Raw genomic sequence first — 23,947 nt, 5'->3', positions numbered from 1 at the left:
TTTGACGTTTGTCATATTTATGGTCTGTGGTATCTACTATCTATCAATATTTTGTCTTTTGTTTTGTATCATTTTGAATATAAATAATTTAACTAAAATTATTAGAGAAACCCACAAAAATGGTGAAACTGGGGAAAAATAAACTTAAAAAGCTTAATAAGCTTACCAAAAAGCAGAATGCCTCGCCGTCTAACAAGATAATAAAAACGAAACATAACCTGGAAAAAAAAGTTACGTTTCAGAAAGAAATTCTACTGAAAGAATCTGTGAAGACTGAAGATCTGGTCAAAACTGTGAAATCGAAAACCGATATGCTGAAAAACCTCTCTAGAAATTCACATAAAAATATAAAAGAAGAGAACAAGGTTATCACACCAAAACTTAAACCAGTTGAAAAAAAGAAGAGACGTCAGAAAACGCAGGTTTGCGACACGAAATTAATTCTTAATTTAATGAAGAAAAAGTTTAATGATAACAGAGAACTGGGCAACATGAACTAAGACAATATAATTTGAAGTTTACTATTAACACTTCACATCATTATATAGTCATAAGATCCATATTAGAAACAATCTTCACACATTAGTGAAAAGTGTTTCATATCAAAAGAGATCATTCACACTCCATAGCCATATATTCCAGGCTCTTTTTGAAAGTGTCGGCCAACAAAAAAGAAATGGCACAGAACTTGTGACAATATGTATCATTTATTTTGTTGGTGGACACTTGCAAAACTCAATAAAATGCAGAGCAACCTTAAAATATTTGTGCCATACCTACCTGTCCACCAGAGCGGAGCAAGGAAGCGTAGCGGAGAAACTGACTAATGCGGAGTTGCATACTGTCTGTCCATCAGAGAGGAGTAGAGCTGCAGACTATGTTAAATAAATAAATTTCAATATATTTAACCGGTAAGCTAAGCGGGGTTAAATAAATTTTTAATTTTTATACGAAATTTTAAACTAGCTTGCAAATCCCTGTCCACTTAGGAAGAGCAGAGATTTTGTGCAATAATATATAATTAGTTTTTCTCAGTTTCTCAACGCTGCCTCCCTTTTCTCTAAATTGGCACCTTTAACAATACATATCAGTGTTTTTTCTGGCAGCCACTTTTGAAAATTAACAAAATATATGGAATTGACGAATAACTTGGTTCAGTGCCATCTTAAAACTTTTCTGCTATTCCTCAAAATGGCCAGTTCTAAAAATTTGTACCAATTTTTTGGCACTTTCAAAATGATCTTTATTATGTTAAAAAATATTTTGTGAGTATGTTGCCCAAAAATTTCCTTGCCTAACCAGTATAAACTATCATTATTGATCTTGCTTATTTCATTGTCTATGTAATTAGTTGAGACATGTGCCAAATAAACTAAAACATGACATGGGCAGATTAAGTAAATAATGTTTAGACAGTAAAGATAAAGCCTAAGAAACTATTAGCATAGCTTAGCTTGTAATGTAAGCAATATACAGGGTGTTCAATATATTCTGAGGAGTTAAATTCATTGTGGATAAAGGGAATTTAAAGGGAATCATTGAAGGGCAAAGACTTTATAGCCAACTTCAAAAAAAAAGAAGAGGTTATAAATTCGTTGAAATCTTGTTTTTTCATGTATGTTCACTGATTACTTGAAGACGGCTGAACCAATTTGAAAAATTCCTTTTTTGTTTGAAAGGGTATGCTTTAGAATTGGTCCCATAGTAATCATGTCAGGATCTGATGAATCCGATATTTGAGAAATTGAGGGGAACTTTCAAATATTATTTCTTATAAAATAGTATCTTGGGTTTACTGCTTTAAAGTGGTCTATAGTGAAAAAAACTTTTAAACAATCATTGTATGTAAGTTTCCTTTAATTATACAAGAATTAAAATATTTATGAAATAAACACAAATAATTTCATTATTTATTAATATAAGTACATTATGTATTTGCTGGTTACATAATTAAAATACTGGGCCCATATAATTTATTGACACTAATGCAATAAAATTTATCTACTTTGGTTGTTCTGTTTTGCTATGTAGTGGTAAGTCAACAGGCAATTAAATAAACAATTAAATATTTATTGTCAAATAAATATTTAAAAATCAAAATTTTCATGTGATCATGTCTCAAAAAAATATAATGAATTTTTTTTAATCTAGTAGAACGATAATGATCCATTCCAGACCATTTTAAAAAGTGTCAACTAGCCTATTATAGATCCAAACACGTGATCTAATAAAGAATATACCTTCAGTTTTACATAAAAATGGTCTGTCTGTGAGTTGCCTACTGTCAAATGCTTACCAAAGCTTCCAAAAGTAGAAAAAACACATTTTTGTTACAATTGATCTGTCTAGAGTTGAATAAGGGCTATTTTATGGGAAATAGATTTCATAAAGCCAGATACAAAATATATTTTATGCATATTTCTTGTACCTACAATAATGTACAAAGCGAGACTAATTTACTTTGCACACAAGACTAAAACTTGGACTATAAGATATCTATATAACCAAAGCATGTTTTAGTTTTTTGTGCAACTTTAGTTTAAATGCTATTGCTCATTTAAGTTTAGTTATTTTTATTGTTATTCTAATATTATGTATTGTATTTATTTGTATTTTATTTGTATTTATGAGAGTGCAAATGAATTATCCTATTTAAAAATAGATGTATAGTGTGATGCTATCTTTATAATGACTAAATATACTGCGGATACACGCAGATCGTACATAAAGTACGCTAAAATCAAGACGCGTGAGGCGACTTCGTGTGGGAGGCGCGCCGTTATGTTACCGGTGATACCTAAAAGCCTGTATAGCGCAGCTAAAGAAACGCCATAAAGATTGCATCATGTAAGTACAATGCACTGTGACCAAAGCCTCCTTATTTGCGGGGATACGTTTTGTGAATGTGCCGTGAATACAGTAATCGTGAATATGGAATGGTATTTTCTATGGGACTATAGAGGATACGTTTATTAACTTTGTTTACTGAGGAATGGAATAATTTTAGTCCAGATTGTATGAAATTAAAAATTCATGGACTTTAAGATGTAAGTGCCTGTGTAAAAATGTAAAACATTTTAAATTAAATACATGTTACTTTGTTTGTCATATACATTTATATAATTCTAAATAATTAATATATATTTGTATTTAGTTTAAACATTAAACAATAAAAAATATAATGACAATAAATAAAATGTTTAATTTATATTGTGACCTCTATATACTACTCCAATAAAAAAATAGTTTTTTTTTGTAATTTTTATATTCAACAGTCTACCTACTTTTTTAGTCTACAATTTATCGTAAAAAAAAGTTTGTTCATACGAACACACTACAATCGTGACTAAGCAGCCTTCTTAACATAAAGTTAATTACTAATGTAATAGTCAATAATTTTAGTTAAAGTAGTAAGTAAAAGTACTTCGACTAAAATGTACCATTAAGTGAATGTAATAAATTATGTTTTTAATTTTAATAAATTAATGAATTATTTGTTTGGATTAATAATTATTTATTTGGAGATTTTGAAAGGTATACATCAGCATTTTATGCATTCATAAAAGCCTTCCTAGTACGTTATTAATAATTTATTATTTTTATAACCTATTTATTTATTATTCTACAAAATACATTGTGTAACATACAAAAAGTTGGTAACATTGACAAATAACTATATTCATGCATTCTATGCAACATATCACACAATAAATGATCCTACATTTGGTTTTGATAAATAATCATGCTCATGGTGAAAAAATAGAGAAATAAGTTATAATAGATATCTACCAGCATTATACTAAAATTATTACATAATCTTCATTATAATATGCTTTCAGATTATAAAAAAAAATCCAATTTTTTTTTTCTAATTTAATTTACTAAAATTTAATGAATGATCGATTGCTTTCAGTTAATGAATGAAATAAAACAAAATTATGCTTAAAAATCACAAAAATAAACTTGTATTATTAAAATAAATACCATTGGATGGCAAGAGTTTGGTGTTACATAGAATATCTTCTTAATTACTTAACTATGTTTCTCCCTAAAAAATAAAAATAACATATATAATATTTATATTATTTTATTCTATTCACAATCAAAAATATTTTTACTACTACTATCACATACCTACCAAGCACTAGTTAGTAGTACCTGTAGGTTTTATATAGTAACACTTTCTCATTTTATATTATTTAAAAAATATTAATAAGGGAGAATTGAATTTTGTAAATTTCAAAATTATTTTTATTATTTTCAAAGGAAATGGTCAAAATTATTAAAAACTCAAAGGTGACCGACTGACATACCTACTGATCTATCAACGCACAGCACAAACCACTAACGGATCGGGCTAAAATTTGGCATGCAGGTAGATGATATGACGTAGGCATCCGCTAAATAAGGATTTCGATGAATTCTACCACCAAGGGGATAAAAAAGTTTGTATGGAAAGACCTCCATTTTTAGAGTTACAGTTTTAAAAATTTGTTTATAAATCATATAAAAAATGAGAAATATAACGTGATTCTAGAATATTTAAAATTCAACCCCTAAATTGGTGATAGAGGAGTTGAAAGTTTACATTGACTTCTCCGATACTACAAACTACGCCGCCATTGGACGACATTTTGTCGACATCTCTTCACTTGGTTTCATGTTAGCACTACTGGTCAGAGTACAAAAATTTAAAATAAAAGAACAAAAATGTTAAACTATTTCTGATTATTTAAATAAACGAATTTAATTTTAATTTTTTAGGTAGTAATATTTCATTATTTAAAATATAATGGTGTGTACCTGCGACCTTATTATGTATCTCGGTGTACTGTTCAAATAATGAGTCATTACATTGTTTTTCATCGTGTTTCCGTTTTTGTGGTCATCTAACATAGTTATTAATACGAAATGACCTCGACTACGCCATTTTACATTAAAATACAGTGATTATTTGATTTAACGATCATCTAAAATTAATATTTCAACGAAATTACGTAAATACCAGTTTTTTGTTAAAATAACATACTACTTGCTATTACCATTATTATACTAATGTAACCTTATGTAGAACGAGGATAATTATGTAATTTGGTTGTAAAAACAAAGTTAGATGATTGCAAAAGCGAAAATACGATGAAAAGCATGTAGTGACTGATTATTATATATAGATAGAGATACATAATAACCCTCAGGCCTGAAATGGACCATCTCCTATAATGTATTTGATTTCTAAATGATTTTCAGTGGATCAAGTCTAGACATGCGCGCTGCCTGGCTTACAGCCCCGCGCGCAGCACGTCAGCTATAGCGCGCAGCCGCCTCCCTACAAACAAACAGAAACACTACTTAACAATTACAACTAATTAAATAAAAGAGGGGATTACACTAAAAACCAACGATTAAATCGGAGATAGACCTTCATACTGAAAACAATCAGTAGGTAGGTAATACTTTTTTCACTAAAAACTAGAAAGAAAGAAAGAAGAAGGTATGAAAAATCTAGCTCAGCCGTGGCTAGTTAGGTACCACTGTCCACCCTACTGGCAAAGACCGATGTCGTGTAGAAACCGAAAGGGGTGTGGATTTTCATGCTCCTCCTAACAAGTTAGCTTCCATCTTAGATTGCATCATCAGGTGAGATTGTAGTAGTAGAATAAAAGAAATCCCCTACTATGGTACTACTGTGTGCTAAATGCAGGTTAAAGATACCTATTACCGACTTCTGCTCATAGTCATTTCCTAAAGTTTTTTCAGCCATAAAGTAACTATTATCGTCTCTCTAATTTACCATTACATATAAATCGTTAGATGGACCCTTTCATATTAAAGAATGCACTATGTTATGTCATTACTCAAAGACGTGCACGCACATCTCAACTTAGTATGCAAAAAAAAACAGTAAAATAGTTTTTTAAGGCACAGCATGCCTTAAAAAACTATTTTACTGTTTTTTTTTCTTCTTTAAGTATTCCTAGTATGCCTTCGTGGTCATTTCATTGTGGTAGTGTAAAAATACAAGCCGCAACACGAATAATGAAAAAGTTGTCACTTCGTATTTGCGAAACCAATGACAATTCCGCGACGCTTCGGTGCCCATCTAACAATCTACGATCGATGCAAGAAACAATATTGCTCGGCGGGTTAATCAGAAAAGCCTACCTTCTTACCTATAAAAAACATAAAATAAAAAACTTTATTCGTTGAACTAAAATAATTCTGACCTGTATTAGTTAAAGACCGTTTTTACTAAGTACGAGTAAATCTTCGATTTAAATCGTTGGTTTAGAAGGGTCAGATAAAACAATTGAAGAAAAAAATATTTAAAAAAAAACATCAAGTGGTTCACAACATTCCTAAATATGTGGGGTAAGGGATAAAAACAAGTACATACAATACATAAGTCGACGTTAAAAATAATATTTATTTTTAATCTCATTATATTCATTTCAAAAGTGAAACTTGTATTTTTTATTCTTGGTATGCGGTGTATTTGCTAGGGTTTAATTTCATTTGTCTATCAAATTGTAAAGTACCTACTTTATGATAACGGTTCCGTGGGTAAACGGAAATAATATAAAGTGGATCTCACAAATAATGTGGCTTTCCAGTGGTAAAAGAATTTTCAAAATCGGTTCACTAGATCCAGATATTAGGTACCCCCTATAACCTTACTGACATACCTTTTTAACCGACTTCAAAAAGGAGGGGGTTCTCAATTCGGTCGGTTTTTTTTTTGTATGTACACCGATTACTCAAAGACGCCTGGACCGATTTCAAAAATTCTTTTTTTGTTTGAAACGGTATAGTCCACGGTATAGTTAAATTAAGACAACACCGGCTAAGCACCGCCTTCATACTGATCAGCAGGTAGAACATAATATGATGTAATTTTTCACTTTTTAGTTTAGTGGGTACGTTTTTAGGTTTTGAAGTCGGTTGTATTTTTTTTATTACATTTTTTTTTATAATATTAGTAGATACCTATAAATTTAAAAACCCCCAACCATACACTCGTAGGTATGTACTATACAACCCTTGTGTCTCGCCGTAGTCTAGTAAAAAAAATACGAAAACAAAATTAAAAAAATAAATTTACTAACAACGCCGACAAAGTAAAGCCTCGATGGAAAAACAAAACAATAAAGGGGTCCTAAAGAAAAATATTTAAATTAAAAGGCCAATATTTTTTACTACAACTTTTATTTCCATAGAAGCTTTACTACGTTAATGGAACAATAAAATAGACAGAAAACAGTTGGGAACAGTCAGAAGAACTAACTATCACTAAAATTGTGCAAATATCATTCCAATTACATAATGACTCCTCTAGGCAATGATGGACGAATATTAGTGACTTTGGGCATTTAGAGGTAATAATAGCTTACTAATAGATATTGAGAATTAATATAGATGCTTTTTTATATTTTTCATAGTTTTATGACATTGCTAAATTACATTTACGTACAACGGCCAATCTTTGTGGCTAGGTGCGGAAAAGGCTCAGGAAAGAAGAAGAAGACATTGCAAAACTACTAAAATTTTCTTTTTTCTAGTTCATTATTTCAACGAATTTTAAAAATGCGTTTAAAATGCCCAGCCGAAGCCACGGTGGAGGTCATAATACAAACCCCCGGCCGAAGGCCGGTGTAAAATAAGGTGCGCGACCGGAGGCCGCGCGTTGTTCGTGCTTGAGTAATATTGCTCAGCCAAAGCCACTGTCGGAGGTCTTATCACACCCGCCCAATCGTTATTAGACATCAAGTAGTATTAGTAGATAGGTCAACAGGCGCGGGGTGCTCCATAAAGATGTCCTGTAGTTTATAGTAATCATAAAATTGTTATCTACATAGAACCTGAGCGAAGCCGGGGCGGGTCCCTAGTAATTGAAAAAAACGAATTAAGTAAACAGTTGAGGAATAAAGCGTTCACTCTGTATTCGTCTATCATGGCCGATGGTGTAGAAGAGTCTAAACTAAAACTAATTTACCTAGTAACTGTTAAATTCAAAATAATTACCTCAATAGAATGATTACTACTTATATATTAAATGTATCGAAACAAGTGTAAAGATTTGAATGTACACAAAATGCATTTTAAACAACATATCTGTAATAACAACACAATACAATTAGGTATTTTTCTATATCCAGATGTGATCTAACTGGGACAGTATGGATTTCTAGAATGTTATGCACTGTTACTGAGCAAAATAAAAAGTGAAAGTAAAAATTCACACTACACTCAGTAATGGCGGAAGACTCAGGAAAGCAGTAAAAATACTCTTTAGTTACTATAATTTGTCTAAGATACCGTATATGTGACGAACTTCACAGTGTTGATTACTGGATAAAAAGTAATAAAGGAGATGGTCCAAAATTGTATGGAGCCCAGGATCAGTCATTGTACCCTGGCGGAAATAAAAGAAAATATTTTTTAAAACTATTTTTGATTATACAAATCTACGAATTTACTTTAATTCTTTCGAAATAATATTAATTCTCTCTCCAGAATTGCAACACAAATGGGTAATAATGGCGGATTGATGACGTTTTCAATGTAATAATCGATTTGACGTTTGCTGTCAATTGTCATGTCATAGTTGCTTTATGGGCGCCATCTTGATTTATCTCGAAAACTTGGGTTTTAATTTATTTCTTTTTATTTAGTTAGATTTATTCACTTATTTAGATTTTAATAAAATCCTTCTATTTTTTAAATTTTAATGATACGGGGTACAAGAATGGACCTGAAATGGACCATCTCCTTTTAAATATATTTATATGTCAATAAATATCCATATTTCTAATGATTTGCCTAAAAAATTGCAGTCAGTCTAAACTAGTGTATGCACTATAGGAACAAAATCTTCAATGCAGGGTTCGTAATGAGTAGTCAGGGTAGGCAGATCATTTTTGCATCTATGAACTGCACGCCACTGATTATGCTGATATGATTTTTCGCAGACAATACTACATCACCGTGTTCGTAATTGAATAATATTTACTTAAATTCAACTAGACCAGAGATAGTTACTAGTATCGATTTACCTACCCAAGAGTTGCAAAAAAAAAAACTATCCAACGTTTGCGTATTCTATTATTTGTCTTTTAAACAAACCTGTGAAAAAATATTGTTAATTAATCCAATTTTGGACTGATTTTTTCAAAGCAATGGCAAAATATTTCATTTGATATAAAAACTTTTAATTCAATAAACAGGTCGGTGAAGGTCGTCTTATATTAGGATTCTCTACTATATGGGTATCAAATAATAAGGGTTACTATAAAATACAAAGCTCTTTTTTTTCTGCATCGCCTTAATCAAAATAATATGATGATATTAAATAAAATGTAACATTTACATTTTTTCACAGTATTTCTCATGATTTTATCCATACTGTCCCCAAAAATAGGCTTATTTTAATAACTTTTCAATATTTGGCACATAACTTTGAATACTTATACATATCACAGAAACGGTCACTAAATGCAAACTAAATACATGCACCTTTATGATTATTTCTCAGTTTATTTATAAATAATTATTTTTTAATGTAAAATATTCATTAAATAATCATTTTGTGTTCTGAACATGTTAATGAAATTTACATTTCATTACTATCTGATTGCATATTGTAATTTTCAATAATAATACAAATTAAAACATGTATCAAACTAACACTTTGCGTATACAAGTTTTTACTTTAATATTAATTCTATAAAGAGTGGAAAGGGGCAAATTGGCACATGTACTATAAAAATAAAAGGGTCAAAAACTTACAGACAAATTACAGTCTTAACACTAAATAAATTCTTTGGAATAGCATATTCACCTTCGTTAGTCAGGAAACGCTTTTACTTAAATTTTATTCTTCTCAATTAGCTCATAATGCTCATGAAATATCTAAATATCATGTAACTTCTTACAAAATAAATAAATAATAGATAGATTAAAGGCTAACATGTCTCTTAATTCGATCATTTATCATTATCCTATTTAAATATTGTGTTTATGAAAACAAAATTGTACTTTAAGTAAGATATATATCTTAGTAATGAAACAACATTTTTGGGTAAACTTTTCCGAAAACTGTTATATTGTGAATTACTACAAATGTATTATTATTTAATCATTGATTTTTGTTCTGAATAAAAAGTTATCGTTGTAGTTCAAATAGGAATACATAATATATAAATAAGATATATATGAATGAATTGACGTATGAATTGTAAGTTATCATAAAAATTTAATAACATTTAAATATGATATTACGCTGACAGTTCTTGTCAATTAAAAAAAATATATATAGAGCATAAAATCAGCACAGTAAACAAAATTGTATTTTTCGAATTACATAATTACTTTTTTATATAGTTTTATATCTAGGAGTAATAGAATATAGTAAAATTTCATCTAATATAACACGTTACATACAATTTACATAACATAGTAAAATATAACATACTGAAACAACAGTGTTATGTTAGTTTATATACGTTAAAATAGGAAGTAAGATACCTACTTCGTAAAATGTATAGAAAAATCTACAATTTACAAGACTATAGTCAAGATATTACTAACTTTAAAGGTGGAAACACATTTATAACCATATAATCCATGCAATTTGGTATCGACTTTAGAGTTATTCAAATCATAACAAACTTTAACATGTAATACATGATCGCTTTGCAACATTTATTAAAAGTGTGTTGCCACCCTAACTAATTTGGCTGAAAAGAAGTTACTACTACACAAAAGTTGTAATAAACAAGTGAATGAAGAGTGGTATGACATGGCATGGAATTGGTACTGTACCACGAACCAACCGCAATACTGATCTTTATACCGTAATAAGTTAATGCGATGGTACGGATCACTGCGATTTCATATAAACACATCAATAACTATATATTTGAGAATATTTTTTTCCGGGAATAAACATTTCATCCCATGCCGAGCCACTGACGTAGAAATAACAACATGGAAGACAGTCATTATAGAAATACTTGGTAACTAAAATACAATTACTTACAACTAGACATCTTGTATTACAAGATCACACGCCCTAAATTACTTCTCTCATGCCGCAATCTATACTAATATTATAAAGAGGTAAAGTTTGTAAGTTTGTAAGTTTGTCACATTTTTTAAATGGGGTAATCTTCGGAACTACTGGTCCGATTTTAAAAATTCTTTCACCAGTAGAAGGCTACATTATCGGGGAGTGCTATAGGCTATATTTTATATTGGCATCATATATATTAGCCGAGTTATCACAGTTTTTGTCATACAGGTCGGACTGAAAATCCTCTTAAACAGACTTATTCGCATGCGCTGCCTTAACTATTGTGTAAAATTGAAATTAATGTATGGAGACTTTATGTATCTTTAAAAGTTCTACAAAAAAGTCCGCGACACCATATATCTATCTTCTTTATATTAGCAGATATAGTACCTTTTGTGTTTTAAAAATTATTAATTTTATATACTTAGGTTTACATCATTATTTATACAACTAAACTTTAATCCTTATTAAAATAAATTATTTAATAATCACAAGGATATTATGGAGATAAGATTTGCCCTTTACAGTATGTTAATTACTTAAATAGTTTCGAAGATAATACAAAATTTCTAAAAGACGCAGAAATTCCTCTATATGACGCCCGGCGTTTTCATTTACGTAGTTCCCATCCCCGTGTGAATATGAGGATCAAACATAGCCTATGACACTCGCAAATAACGTAGCTTTCTATTGGTAAAACAATTTTCCAAATCGGTCCAGTAGATCCAGAGATTACCTCCTACAACCACACGAACTTTACCTCTTTATATTATTAGCATAGAAGTCTCTATTTCTCTTGGTCATACCACCACTCTCGAAGGACTGGACCGATTTTGCTAAGGGTAGGAGTAAGATAGAGAAGTTACAGGGTAGGGTAGGGTACGGGTAGGGAAGCGTAGGGGTAGTGTAGGGGTAGGGTAGGTTTAGGGCCGGGTTTAGGGTAGTGGTAGGGTAGGGGTAGAGGTAGGGTAGAGGTAGGGTTGGGGTAGTGGTGGGGTAGGGGTAGGGTAGGGTAGGGGTAGTAGTAAAGTTGACATCGAAATTTACGCGGACGAAGTCGCGGGCGTCCGCTAGTTTTTTATATACTCGTAGACAATCTTTGTGCAGATTTTTTCGTACTTAGTTGTTTCGAGTACGTTCTTAAAGGTAAGGTTAAATACTCAAATTAACAATGTATTTGACGTTCTTTCGAGTCACATTTCAGACTATTATTACTCCGTATCTAATATCTCTCTAATATTTCATTCAATAAGATGTCATAATAATAATCATAATAATCTCTCTTAGTAAAGTATTTCAGACTTTCGAAGTATTTATTAACTCTCGAAGTATATCAGACCATATAATTTAATAAAAAAGTAAAATTAATAATGTAATATTGTTTTATTTTATAGGATTAAAATATTCGAATTGTAGAAAGTTGTATTTAATAAAAAAAATTAAATGAGAATTCGTGTGCACACAAAATGCTATACTAGACCATGGCCTCAGTATCGCTAATTACATGTATGCCGTGTTTTGTCAATATCAATTTGACGATATCATTGCAACTTCGCGTCTTATAACTTCTACCGCTGTCTTTCAATTTGATACTCTTAACTTTGTCACACAACTTACTGACTTCGGATTTACTCTTTTTCATATCATCCGGCCTCAACTTCCTTATAGTTGAAGAAGTGCAACGTTTTTTATTCTTAACATTGGGTATGTGCTCCATGTTGCCCTCGCTCACCCTACGCCTATACAAATCGTAATCGTCCCTTGATAGGTAGCTGTCTAAAGAACCGTGGGTTGTGTCGGATATGCTTACCTTGTCGTCTTTGACGGCGTGCTGTGTGACGTCACTGACGATTTTGACAGCTTTCCCCGGGACGTACGAAGCGGGTACTTTGTCCAAGTAGGCGATTTTGGGTTTTGGGTCCAACGTTGGGCTGATTGAGTCGGTGTGGGTAGGTAGGAGGAAGTTGGACTTTCGCGGTCTTTTGACGGTTATTGTCTCATCTACAATGGAAGGTTTGTCTCTGATCGATATGAGTATGTTTTTGAAGCTGGTCTCTTCTGGTGACGTCATCACGACGTCCTCTGGCGTCCGTTTCTCGTACTTCGCGATCATTTCGTTGAGGAGGTTATACTCACTGTTTTCCGAGCAGCGTGGAAATAAATACGTTTTTTCGTGTTACATTTTGATACAAAAATACATATTACCTATTATTCAAAATTATCCTCGTTTTTTGTATATATAAAAGTGAAAATATGATTGATTATAAATAAATTTTCAATCCACCGAAATTAGTAGCTCATGAACTTTTAGTTATTTACAAAAAAAAAACAATTTGAGAAAGTTTTAACAAAAATGCTTTCTTAAATCTTAGTTTAGGGGAGCAGATACAAATATGTGAGACTCACTTTTATTTAATTTATAAGCGAAAAGTCACTCATTACTTGTAGGTATTTTACAGTTAGTAAACGTCTAAGAACAGATTTTACGAAGGGGCCGGGTTAAGGTTTTATATTAAAATATAAAAATCATATTAATTACTATTTATGATAGTTTCGTGTACCTCCACTTTTTAAGTGGGTTAAATAAGAATACTCACGTGACGCAAGGCAGCGCGCCGTACAGTCGGTACTGTCGGATGTAGGCCAACACGCCGTCGTCGGTCAGGTACTTGGCGCTCTCGCCGCGCCGGAGCAGCCGTCGGATGACGGTGGAGCTCACTTCGTTCGTTATGTAGTTGGTCATTAGGAGCACGTTTTTCTGGAATTTAAAAAAAATAAATAAAAAACAAAACAAAAAAAAAACAGCTAAGTCGATTAGTATTATTTCGTGTTACCGGATTACGGACGATAATTTTATGTGATAACTTCATAAGAAAACACAGATGAAAAATTGCATACTTAAAGTAGAATTCGGTTTTTGGCGACCGTGACCTGCGACTGCGACTAGGTCGTACGAACCACTGCTTAGTATGAATTTATATGAACAAATCCCGAGACAGTGTCGCGCGACCGCATTTGTTTAGTGCTCCATAGAAATTGCTAAATACTGAGCAGTGGGTCGTACGACCCGGTCGCGGTCGCCAAGAACCGAATTCTACCTTTAGTGTAATAATTTAATACCATCCGTTTTTGAGGAAATTATACCTCAATAAGGGGTAGTATTAACATTCATTGTTATGTTATTGTTTAGAGGAGGTATTTGTAAAAAGTTGTTGCAACAGTGATCGTATAAATAAGAGGGTATTTGTCGTTAATAAGCTCAGTTGTTTGTTAGGCAGCGCGGACACCGTCACGCTGCCAGTGTATACAAAATAATATTACAATCGCTATCGCTGTTATCCGGACGTCATATCAGGCCAATCGTGCCTTTTTATCGCTTGTTTCGTGCTCTCGCTTGCTCGCTCGATCGTGATCGTATAAAACTCAAAGGACTGACAGTGATCTATAAACGCATCAATCAATCAATCAATTGGGCTGAAATTTGGCATGCAGGTAGATGAAACTTTGTTTATTTCGCCGCGGCGGCTGAAATTTGCAATGGAAATAGATTTTACTCTGGATTAACACATAGGCTACTTTTCATCCCGGAAAAATCCATGGTTCCCGCGGGGTTTGTGAAAAACTGAATTCCACGCGGACGAAGTTAATAAAAATGGAACTAATAAACTCGCTGTGTGGCAACACCACATTTACTGTCATCACAAAGATCTGTCATTATAGAGCAACCAATCATTATTGATAGTTTTATTAGATTAATAAAATCATACTGGAAAATCGGATATTTATCAAACCAATTAAGAAAACCTCAATCGGCCCAACCGGGGATCGAACCCAGGACCTCCGTTACGTAAATAGAGAACAGTCTCACTGACCCTGTGCTTGTAGAGCGCGTCGGACTCGTATATGAATTTGCCGGGATCGCTGCCTGCGCGCGATACCACCACTAAGCCATGGCGGCCCACTATTGCTTCTATCTAAAATTAAAAAAAAATCAGAGACGGACTCGCCTGCCGCGGGTTCCGTACAAAAGTATCCACGCCTCTCATCATTAGCAACCGTTATTCGGTTCACTGTTGAGCTCGAGTCTCCTCTCAGAATGCGAGGGGTTAGGCAGAACGCTGGCCCAATGCGGATTGGCAGACTTCACACACGCAGAAAATCAAGAAAGTTCTCTGGTATGCAGGTTTCCTCACGATGTTTTCCTTGACCGTTTGAGACACGTGATATTTAATTTCTTAAAATGCACATAACTGAAAAGTTGGAGGTGCATGCCCCGGACCGGATTCGAACCAACGCCCTCCGAATCTAAGGCAGAGGTCACTGGTCTATCACGGATCTTACCATGCCTCTCACCTTGGACCAATTAGATATGGACCTGACTTGCTAGACGTTACCCTCTGTCAAAGTACAAGATCAACGATCTAACGCGTTTATAAAAAAGACGTTACACAAATACAGACAGCGGGTATTTCTCAGTCACTGCGACAAATCACTATTACGGATGACGTAATTGCACTAAAATAATGAACAAGATTGACCGTGTTCTTTATTCAAATCCTTTGGAAATTTAACAAAGGTTGTAACTCAATAAACTTGTTCATTCTAAAGTAGTCTCTATTACATTTAAAATAAAGTTTTAAGTCGATTGGGGGAGTAGGCGCTTAGGTGCCACGCAGCGCTCACGTGCAAGTTACCGTGACGTAAGCAGCGGCGCCGAAGCGTCGCGCGGTAATCAAGGAGTTACCCCTCACTTTCTGAGAGGAGACCCGTGCTCAGCAGTGAGCCAAATATGGGTTGATAATGATGATTATTTGAGAACTCGGTAAACATACATCTTCCTCGGCCCACAATCCCGGTGTAGCGAAGGACTCCAGCAAGTCGGCACCGCACAGCAGTTTGACAGTGACGCCGTCCTCAACGTTGCCGTTCAGCTTTGCTGCCAAATCGTCGGGCTCGTCGATGCTGTTGACGTTGAGCACATCGTCGGGAAGCCATGCCGGGGCGTCCGAGTTCAGCTCTGATAGACACTTGTTTATTGTATCCTATAACAGATACAAATAAATCATTTGTTATCGCCGCGTTGCAACGACTTGCGGTACGGATGGCTTCAGTGTGCTCGTGGCGTTCGAGCCGTCCACATCTCTTGTTGTGTAATTCTTTATGGGTTACTTGGACGGGGAGAGTGACTTGAGTGGAAAAGGGGAGTGTTTGTTAACAGTCAAAGGATCCTTTAACCCTACACACATCGTTCTCAAGTGCGTGACTTCACTCAAGGTCATTGTCTGCCATTCTAGGGTCTTATTTTGGTTACAGTTTGATTTGTTAATTAAGATGTCCTGACAAATGTTGTGAATATATAACCTTTGTTCGACATTAGTTTTCTTATTTTTGTAATCACTTCAGAGTCCGCTAAAACATTCATTATTATCAAAGACAAAATTCATTTTAATTTCAAGAAGCTTAATTTAGAAGCATTTATGAAACGTCAGATTATGATTGTATATGTATAAATGAAGTCTTATAGGGAATTATGTGATAAGGAGGATTGATGGGGACTTTTCACAATTCATTTATAATAGTATTCTGAACATTCATACCAATCTTTAGATCTATGGAAATTATTGTTACATTACTTGGATTATATGTATGTTGTACAGTTAACATCCAAACGGACTGACGCCCAAGCTCGATATGCAGTGCTTATCAACAAACAAATTAAAAATGAGGGTAAAAGTAGCTAGGCACATCACACTTTATGACAATTTTAATTAACTTGTTCTTAAAATTAATAAAAATAAATTTGATAAATAAGCTTAATAACAAATTAGATATAATGTTAATTAATATTAACATTAAATCTAATTGTTATAATGTTAATATTAATTCACATTATATTATAATAAATTTATAATGTTTGGATCGTGCCGCGATGCAAGAACCAGCTCATGACTAAGGGCCTCGTATGGGTTCGAAACTAGTCGGGCATACTCTGACCTACTATCACGTGAGTTTTAGCCGTGTTTCATAATCAATTAATATGAATAACACTCACGATAGTTTAAATTCTAAAAATGTTAATATAGTTTGACATTGATTACAATAATTTACAGCCTCAATAGCTGAACGGTAAGAGCGGTTGGACTCATCACCGAGTGGTGGTGGTTCGATCCCCGCCCCGTTGGTCTATTGTCGTACCCACTAACACAGTCTTTCCCGACTAAAAAGTGTCCAAAGGCGTAGCTACCCAGTCGCTAGGAAGTGCCATGCACCTGGGCTCTTAAGCTTAGGGGCCCTCGAATCCTTACCAGAAAAACACGATCGAACTGAACTTGGAAATTTTCGATAACGAAAAAGAGCTGATGGATATTTTAACTTGATAAAACTTAACCAGTTTACATGGTAGTGGGGCCCATTTCTTTATTTGCACTAGAACCCTTGATTACCTAGCTACGCTACTAATAGTGTCGTATTGCAAATGCACATTTTCATTTGCATCAGGGCATTTGATTACCTAGCTAAGCTACTGATAGTGTCATATTGCAGATGCACATTTTCATTTGCACCAGGGCCCTTGATTACCTAGCTACGCTACTGATAGTTTCGTATTGCAAATGCACATTTTCATTTGCACCAGGGCCCTTGATTAACTAACTACGCTACTAATAGTGTAGTATTGCAAATGCACATTTTCATTTGCATCAGGGCATTTGATTACCTAGCTAAGCTACTGATAGTGTCATATTGCAGATGCACATTTTCATTTGCATCAGGGCCCTTGATTATCTAGCGACGCTACTGATAGTCGTATTGCAAATGCATATTTTCATTTGCACCAGGGCCCTTGATTAACTAACTACGCTACTAATAGTGTAGTATTGCAAATGCACATTTTCATTTGCACCAGGGCCCTTGATTACTTAGCTACGCTACTAATAGTGTCGTATTCCAGATGCACATTTTCATTCGCACCAGGGCCCTTGATTACCTAGCTACGCTACTGATAGTGTCGTATTGCAGATGCACATTTTCATTTGCACTACGGCCCTTGATCACCTAGCTACGCTACTGATAGCGTGGTATTCCAGATGCACATTTTTATTTGCACCAGGGCCCTTGATTACCTAGCTACGCTACGCTACTGATAGTATTGTATTGCAGATGCACATTTTTATTTGCACCAGGGCCCTTGATTACCTAGCTACGCTACGCTACTGATAGTATTGTATTGCAGATGCACATTTTCATTTGCACCAGGGCCCTTGATTACCTAGCTACGCTACTGATAGCGTCGTATTGCAGATGCACATTTTCATTTGCACCAGGGCCCTTGATTACCTAGCTACGCTACTGCTAGTGTCGTACTGCAGATGCGCATTTTCATTTGCACCAGGGCCCTTGATTACCTAGCTACGCTACTGATAGTGTCGTGTTGCAGATGCGCATTTTCATTTGCACCAGGGTCCTTGATTACCTAGCTACGCTACTGCTAGTGTCATATTGCAGATGCCCATTTTCATTTGCACCAGGGCCCTTGATCACCTAGCTACGCTACTGATAGTGTCGTATTGCAGATGCACATTTTCATTTGCACCTGGGCCCTTGATTACCTAGCTACGCTACTGATAGTGTCATATTGCAGATGCACATTTTCATTTGCACCAGGTCCCTTGATCACCTAGCTACGCTACTGATAGTGCAGATGCACATTTGCATTTGCATCAGGGCCCTTGATTACCTAGCTACGCTAATTATAGTGTCGTATTGCAGATGCACATTTTCATTCGCACCAGGGCCCTTGATTACCTAGCTACGCTACTGATAGCATGGTATTGCAGATGCACATTTTCATTTGCACCAGGGCCCTTGATTACCTAGCTACGCTACTGCTAGTGTCGTACTGCAGATGCGCATTTTCATTTGCACCAGGGCCCTTGATTACCTAGCTACGCTACTGATAGTGTCGTGTTGCAGATGCGCATTTTCATTTGCACCAGGGTCCTTGATCACCTAGCTACGCTACTGATAGTGTCGTATTGCAGATGCATATTTTCATTTGCACCTGGGCCCTTGATTACCTAGCTACGCTACTGATAGTGTCATATTGCAGATGCACATTTTCATTTGCACCAGGTCCCTTGATCACCTAGCTACGCTACTGATATTGCAGATTCACATTTTCATTTGCATCAGGGCCCTTGATTACCGAGCTACGCTACTGATAGTGTCGTATTGCAGATGCACATTTTCATTTGCATCAGGGCCCTTGATTACCGAGCTACGCTACTGATAGTGTCGTATTGCAGATGCACATTTTCATTTGCATCAGGGCCCTTGATTATCTAGCTACGCTAATTATAGTGTCGTATTGCAGATGAATATTTTCAGTCTAGTTTGCCTATTATTATTCAAGCTTAGGTCATATTGCAGATGCACATTTTCATTTGCACCAGGTCCCTTGATCACCTAGCTACGCTACTGATATTGCAGATTCACATTTTCATTTGCATCAGGGCCCTTGATTACCGAGCTACGCTACTGATAGTGTCGTATTGCAGATGCACATTTTCATTTGCATCAGGGCCTTTGATTACCGAGCTACGCTACTGATAGTGTCGTATTGCAGATGCACATTTTCATTTGCATCAGGGCCCTTGATTATCTAGCTACGCTAATTATAGTGTCGTATTGCAGATGAATATTTTCAGTCTAGTTTGCCTATTATTATTCAAGCTTAGGTCATATTGCACGCTACAAAGATATTTCAATGTCACAAACAAGTCAGCTAGGTCACAAAGCGAATATAGCCTTCAAGTACGTCCTTGGTGCGATATCGATCGACCGCGCCAGTTGCGAATGCATTTACTTTATGCTATTTTAGTATTTTAATAATGGAAATCACGTCTCGAATTTTCAATTGAAAAAAAAAAATTATATTTCGCAAGAGCAGAGTACATGTGGTTAAATGTATCCACATAAATGTAATGTGTAAAAATCCGCTTAAAAGAGTCAAAATATGAAAGTGTTTTCTTGACTGTCTGTTTTTTGTATGAAACCACTGGATGGATAAAATAAAATTCTCTCACCAATAAAAATTTTTTATCTTACAATCTCACAACTCTTAGATTTTGCTTTTCATAATATTAGTATTGACTAATGCACATTGATCCAGTGTGGTGGACTATTGGCCTAACCCCTCTCATTCTGATAGGAGACTCAAGCTCACCAGTGAGCCGTGATATGGGTTGATAATGATGATAAATGATGAAGATGATGATTGATTAACAGTGCGCTTATTAATAAAAAGACAGATTATATAAAAGTTGTCGAGTTTTTAATGTTTTTCATATTAGATAGAAAAATATTCTTAAATCTAATGTTAATAAGTATATTATTGAAACCTTTTATTTCAAACAGTCTTTAGTATACATAAGTTATGTGTTTGAAACATTTACAGCATGTCGTACTGTTCATAATGTTGCCTGACATAGGCCTCCTCCAACTGCTTCCACTGCACCCTATCAGCCACAACTCTGGTCCAGCAAAGCCCCAGGGTTATGTGGATTCCCACCTGATTGGACGTCCACATTGTCTGGTACCATCTCCTGGGTACCAGAGTGTTACTTGCTTGCTCCATTTTTTGGTCTTGAAGCATAACATGTGCATATTATATAATCTTACCTGATGGTACTGCATCGAGACTTTTGTGCGGGTCCAGCCTGACTGTTGAGTCTCCCACTCCGATACTTTAATCCATCCTGAAGATCTTAAAGCCAACTTGAGCATTGCTATCCTAAAATTCATTATGGGTTAGTTTTCTTTGGTTGTTTTTTAAACACACATTTTTGTCTAACTAATTATTATAAGCTTATAAATAATTTTTTTTTTTCATTAATTTAAGAACAAATTAATTATTTTGTTTATTGGTAAGAATTACACATTAAGTATGGCATAAGTATACCTAGATATAATTTGTGAAACTTCATAATAAACTTAACTTGTAAAATTCACAATAAAGGACTTAAGTAGGCTCACATAGCCTTGCATATTAAGGGCCCCTTCAAACTATTGCATTTTGTTAGCCCTGGTTACGCCACTGTCATACATACTGGTACAAAACCTATTTATTAATTATTTATTTATTTATTATTCAACAAACAACACATTGAAATTAAGCCTAACCATAGTGCAACACAAACCACAGTTAGTTTTACTGTGCACTGGTTATTATTGCATAATACAATATTTAGGAACAAACAGAAGAGGATAAATAAACAGATTAACTTATAGGGTAGTTAAATAAAAGTGTGAGTGAACCAGTGCTGCGACGCTACACAGGCTGTCCCAAAAAATAATTCTTTAGTTTCCGCTTATGTACGTTCGTGAGTATATTGGTATCTTTTAGAAGATTCTTTACCGCATCCGGAAAATCGTTAAAGATTGTTGGAACAATATATTGTTCTGATATATCAAGAAAATGATCTCACCTATGCTGTGCAGCCACTAACTCCTTCTTGCCATAGGCATCATGCACTGGCGACACAATACCTCCTACAATAGTGCCTATACCCAGTGAATGTATATAATCTCTTGCTATTTCTGAAACAAGCAAACAAATTTTTTCGATATGTCCGAGGTGTCTAATCTTAAACGAAAACACATACTCGAACAGGACATTTGAAAAACAGAGGATCGACCTCCACAAGACAAAGACACTCGCAACATATTTGTTAATAGTCTTAGGACTGATCGCAGATTGGCCGTACAAGAAAAAAAAATGTCTTTTTATAATATGACCAATATTTTTGCTGTGATTTTGTAGGACATAACCGTAACTTATCTATACTATAAAATAATCATTGCTCACACGCATGAATGCTTCAATAAATAAATACTAACAGTTTGCAAAGCAGTTTAAAAAACAGTTTAATTAAAAAAAATCATCATTATCACCCTGTTTTAATAGCCTACTAAGTCAGTCTTCACATAATTCTTTGTATTTAACCATGTAGGTAATAATCTATACTAATATTATAAAGAGGAAAGACTTGATTTGTTTGATTGTGTTGAAGTCTTCATAAATACTGAATTGATTTTAAAAATTCCTTCACAATTGCAAAGCTACACTATCCCAGGGTGCTATAGGCTATATTTTATTCCTGGATTCCTACAGGAAGAGGAACTAAGCAGGTGAAACCGCGTGGCGTCTGCATATAAATTAAAAAATTATGTACATAATGTAAGGCACTATTCCATATCTTAACTTGTACCTAGAAATATTTAAAAAAAAAACCAATACTTATTACAATCTGTGTAGTGTGTGTGGACAAACACACAATTCAGCTTTACAATATGAGTACAGAAAAGCAAGGAAAATTGTAAAGTATAATTGGTCCTTTTTTAATTTTTAACAATGTTATATACAAAACTTTAAGAATGTTATTAATTAATATTATTTGATAGCTTGCTTATAGGACTTGCAGACAGGCTAAACAGGTGGTTTATCTAAACACCAGGTCTACATTAGTAAATAATCGATAAATATTATCTTTATAATGTTTTTGATTTTTCCTCTGGTCAAAATAAGGGTGTGTAATATTATTAAATTAAAAGGCGAAAATAACATTTTAAATTTTATTTGACCTCAGGTGTAACTGATCTGTAATCATATAATTAGAATAATACTTTATAATAGAAAAAAATACATACCAAACATACGCAAATGCATGAACGTCGGCGGACTAAAGCTCCCGCAGGCCATTAATACTATCTTTCCTTGAGACATTTTTATCTCGTATTTAAAAATTCACTTTTTGAAAACATAAATTATTATTGATAATTGATATTTATACGTAACAGCATATTTATTCGAAAATTGCCTTTTTTCAACTTCAAGACCCGTCCAAAGATTACAATGTATTATTGGAAATAGATAGGCTACTCTAACTTTTTTCGGAACGCTTGTGATAGCGCCATCTAGTGACTAGCTACGGTATTTTTAGTATAGTATCCATTATGTTATAAAAATAATAATGCATATTTTTTGTAAATGTGAGATTTTTGATTTTGTAATAGTTGAAGAAACCAATTGAGAAAAACAAAAAAAAAAGACAAAAAGTTTTCCATTGTCCGGGCTCGAACTCAGGATTATTAGATCGTACCTTTGTAATACACCACTAGGCCAAATGTCTATATGAAACATCGTTGAAATTAATGTACAGTTACTGTCTATCTGTAATAATCTCTTTGCTTTAGAAACACAAACACATTCTTCCTATTGCGCGTCAAAATTAAAAGTAAATGAATAAATGATTTATTGAGCAAAAAACATTTTATACAGAATAGGTTGAAACAGCAGTTGTGCTAAAATCTATAAAAGATTTTGTGTTACAACCACCATCTCTTCACGAACGGATAGGAAGGATAAATAATTCTTTTTTTTTGTTTCTTTTTCCATACTTACACGGTTTAAATCTCTAAAAACATTATAATACATACACACCATAAGTAATTGAATTTACTATCCTGGAATCTTAAATCTAGAATGTAGATGGCGCTGCTTCATAAAGATTTCACGTTCTTCTAAGTTCCCATGGCATGGACCCGTCACCGTCTTGTTGAGAAATTTTTGACAGAATACAGATTGAATCACAATTCACAGATCACTATAGATATAGACTAGAAACACAGATCACTATAGACTAGATTGAATCACAAATCGCAATCGCAATTCGCAATTCGCATTTCGCTTCGCATGCTTTTAATGGCCCTGAGTTCTAGCTCATAAGGCCATTATTTTTGGGCGGTAGATCCAAAAATTGTTCGTACTCAACTAAATTCTAAAATACTAAAGTAGCCCGAACTAGACTCTACAAAGCTTAG

The 23,947-nt window shown here is 34.1% G+C and overlaps 1 protein-coding gene across 3 annotated transcripts; it reads right to left on the bottom strand.

The window, feature by feature from the left end:
• Positions 1 to 1,888: 1,888 nt before the first annotated feature.
• On the bottom strand, positions 1,889 to 23,291 carry LOC112044009 (nicotinamide/nicotinic acid mononucleotide adenylyltransferase 1). 3 transcript variants are annotated; one of them, XM_024079724.2, is made up of 8 exons: positions 22,775 to 23,284; positions 21,553 to 21,664; positions 20,747 to 20,858; positions 15,901 to 16,110; positions 14,941 to 15,042; positions 13,666 to 13,826; positions 12,879 to 13,203; positions 1,889 to 5,326 (listed from the first exon to the last, which is right to left on the bottom strand). In XM_024079724.2, the coding sequence occupies exons 1-8, from the start codon at positions 22,848 to 22,850 to the stop codon at positions 5,306 to 5,308; spliced, it is 1,119 nt and encodes a 372-aa protein (XP_023935492.1). In that variant the 5' UTR covers positions 22,851 to 23,284; the 3' UTR covers positions 1,889 to 5,305. The 3 variants fall into 3 exon arrangements, with proteins under 3 accessions (XP_023935492.1, XP_023935494.1, XP_023935491.1); XM_024079726.2 differs by lacking the exon at positions 12,879 to 13,203 and having other exon boundaries at positions 22,775 to 23,277; XM_024079723.2 differs by lacking the exon at positions 1,889 to 5,326 and having other exon boundaries at positions 10,421 to 13,203; positions 22,775 to 23,291.
• Positions 23,292 to 23,947: the final 656 nt, after the last annotated feature.

This window comes from Bicyclus anynana, chromosome 24, assembly GCF_947172395.1.
Source record: "Bicyclus anynana chromosome 24, ilBicAnyn1.1, whole genome shotgun sequence".
In the NCBI taxonomy this organism is placed as follows: Eukaryota; Metazoa; Arthropoda; class Insecta; order Lepidoptera; family Nymphalidae; genus Bicyclus; species Bicyclus anynana.
This window is presented reverse-complemented; position numbering and strand designations above follow the sequence as displayed.

Excerpts from the sequence above, each read along its gene's own strand:
- LOC112044009 (XM_024079723.2), bottom strand. The coding sequence starts at position 22,850 with ATGTCTCAAGGAAAGATAGTATTAATGGCCTGCGGGAGCTTTAGTCCG. Across the intron at positions 21,665-22,774 it reads CATGCATTTGCGTATGTTTG|AAATAGCAAGAGATTATATA; the intron begins GTATGTATTTTT and ends TGCTTGTTTCAG. Across the intron at positions 13,827-14,940 it reads ACGCGCTCTACAAGCACAGG|AAAAACGTGCTCCTAATGAC; the intron begins GTCAGTGAGACT and ends TTTAAATTCCAG.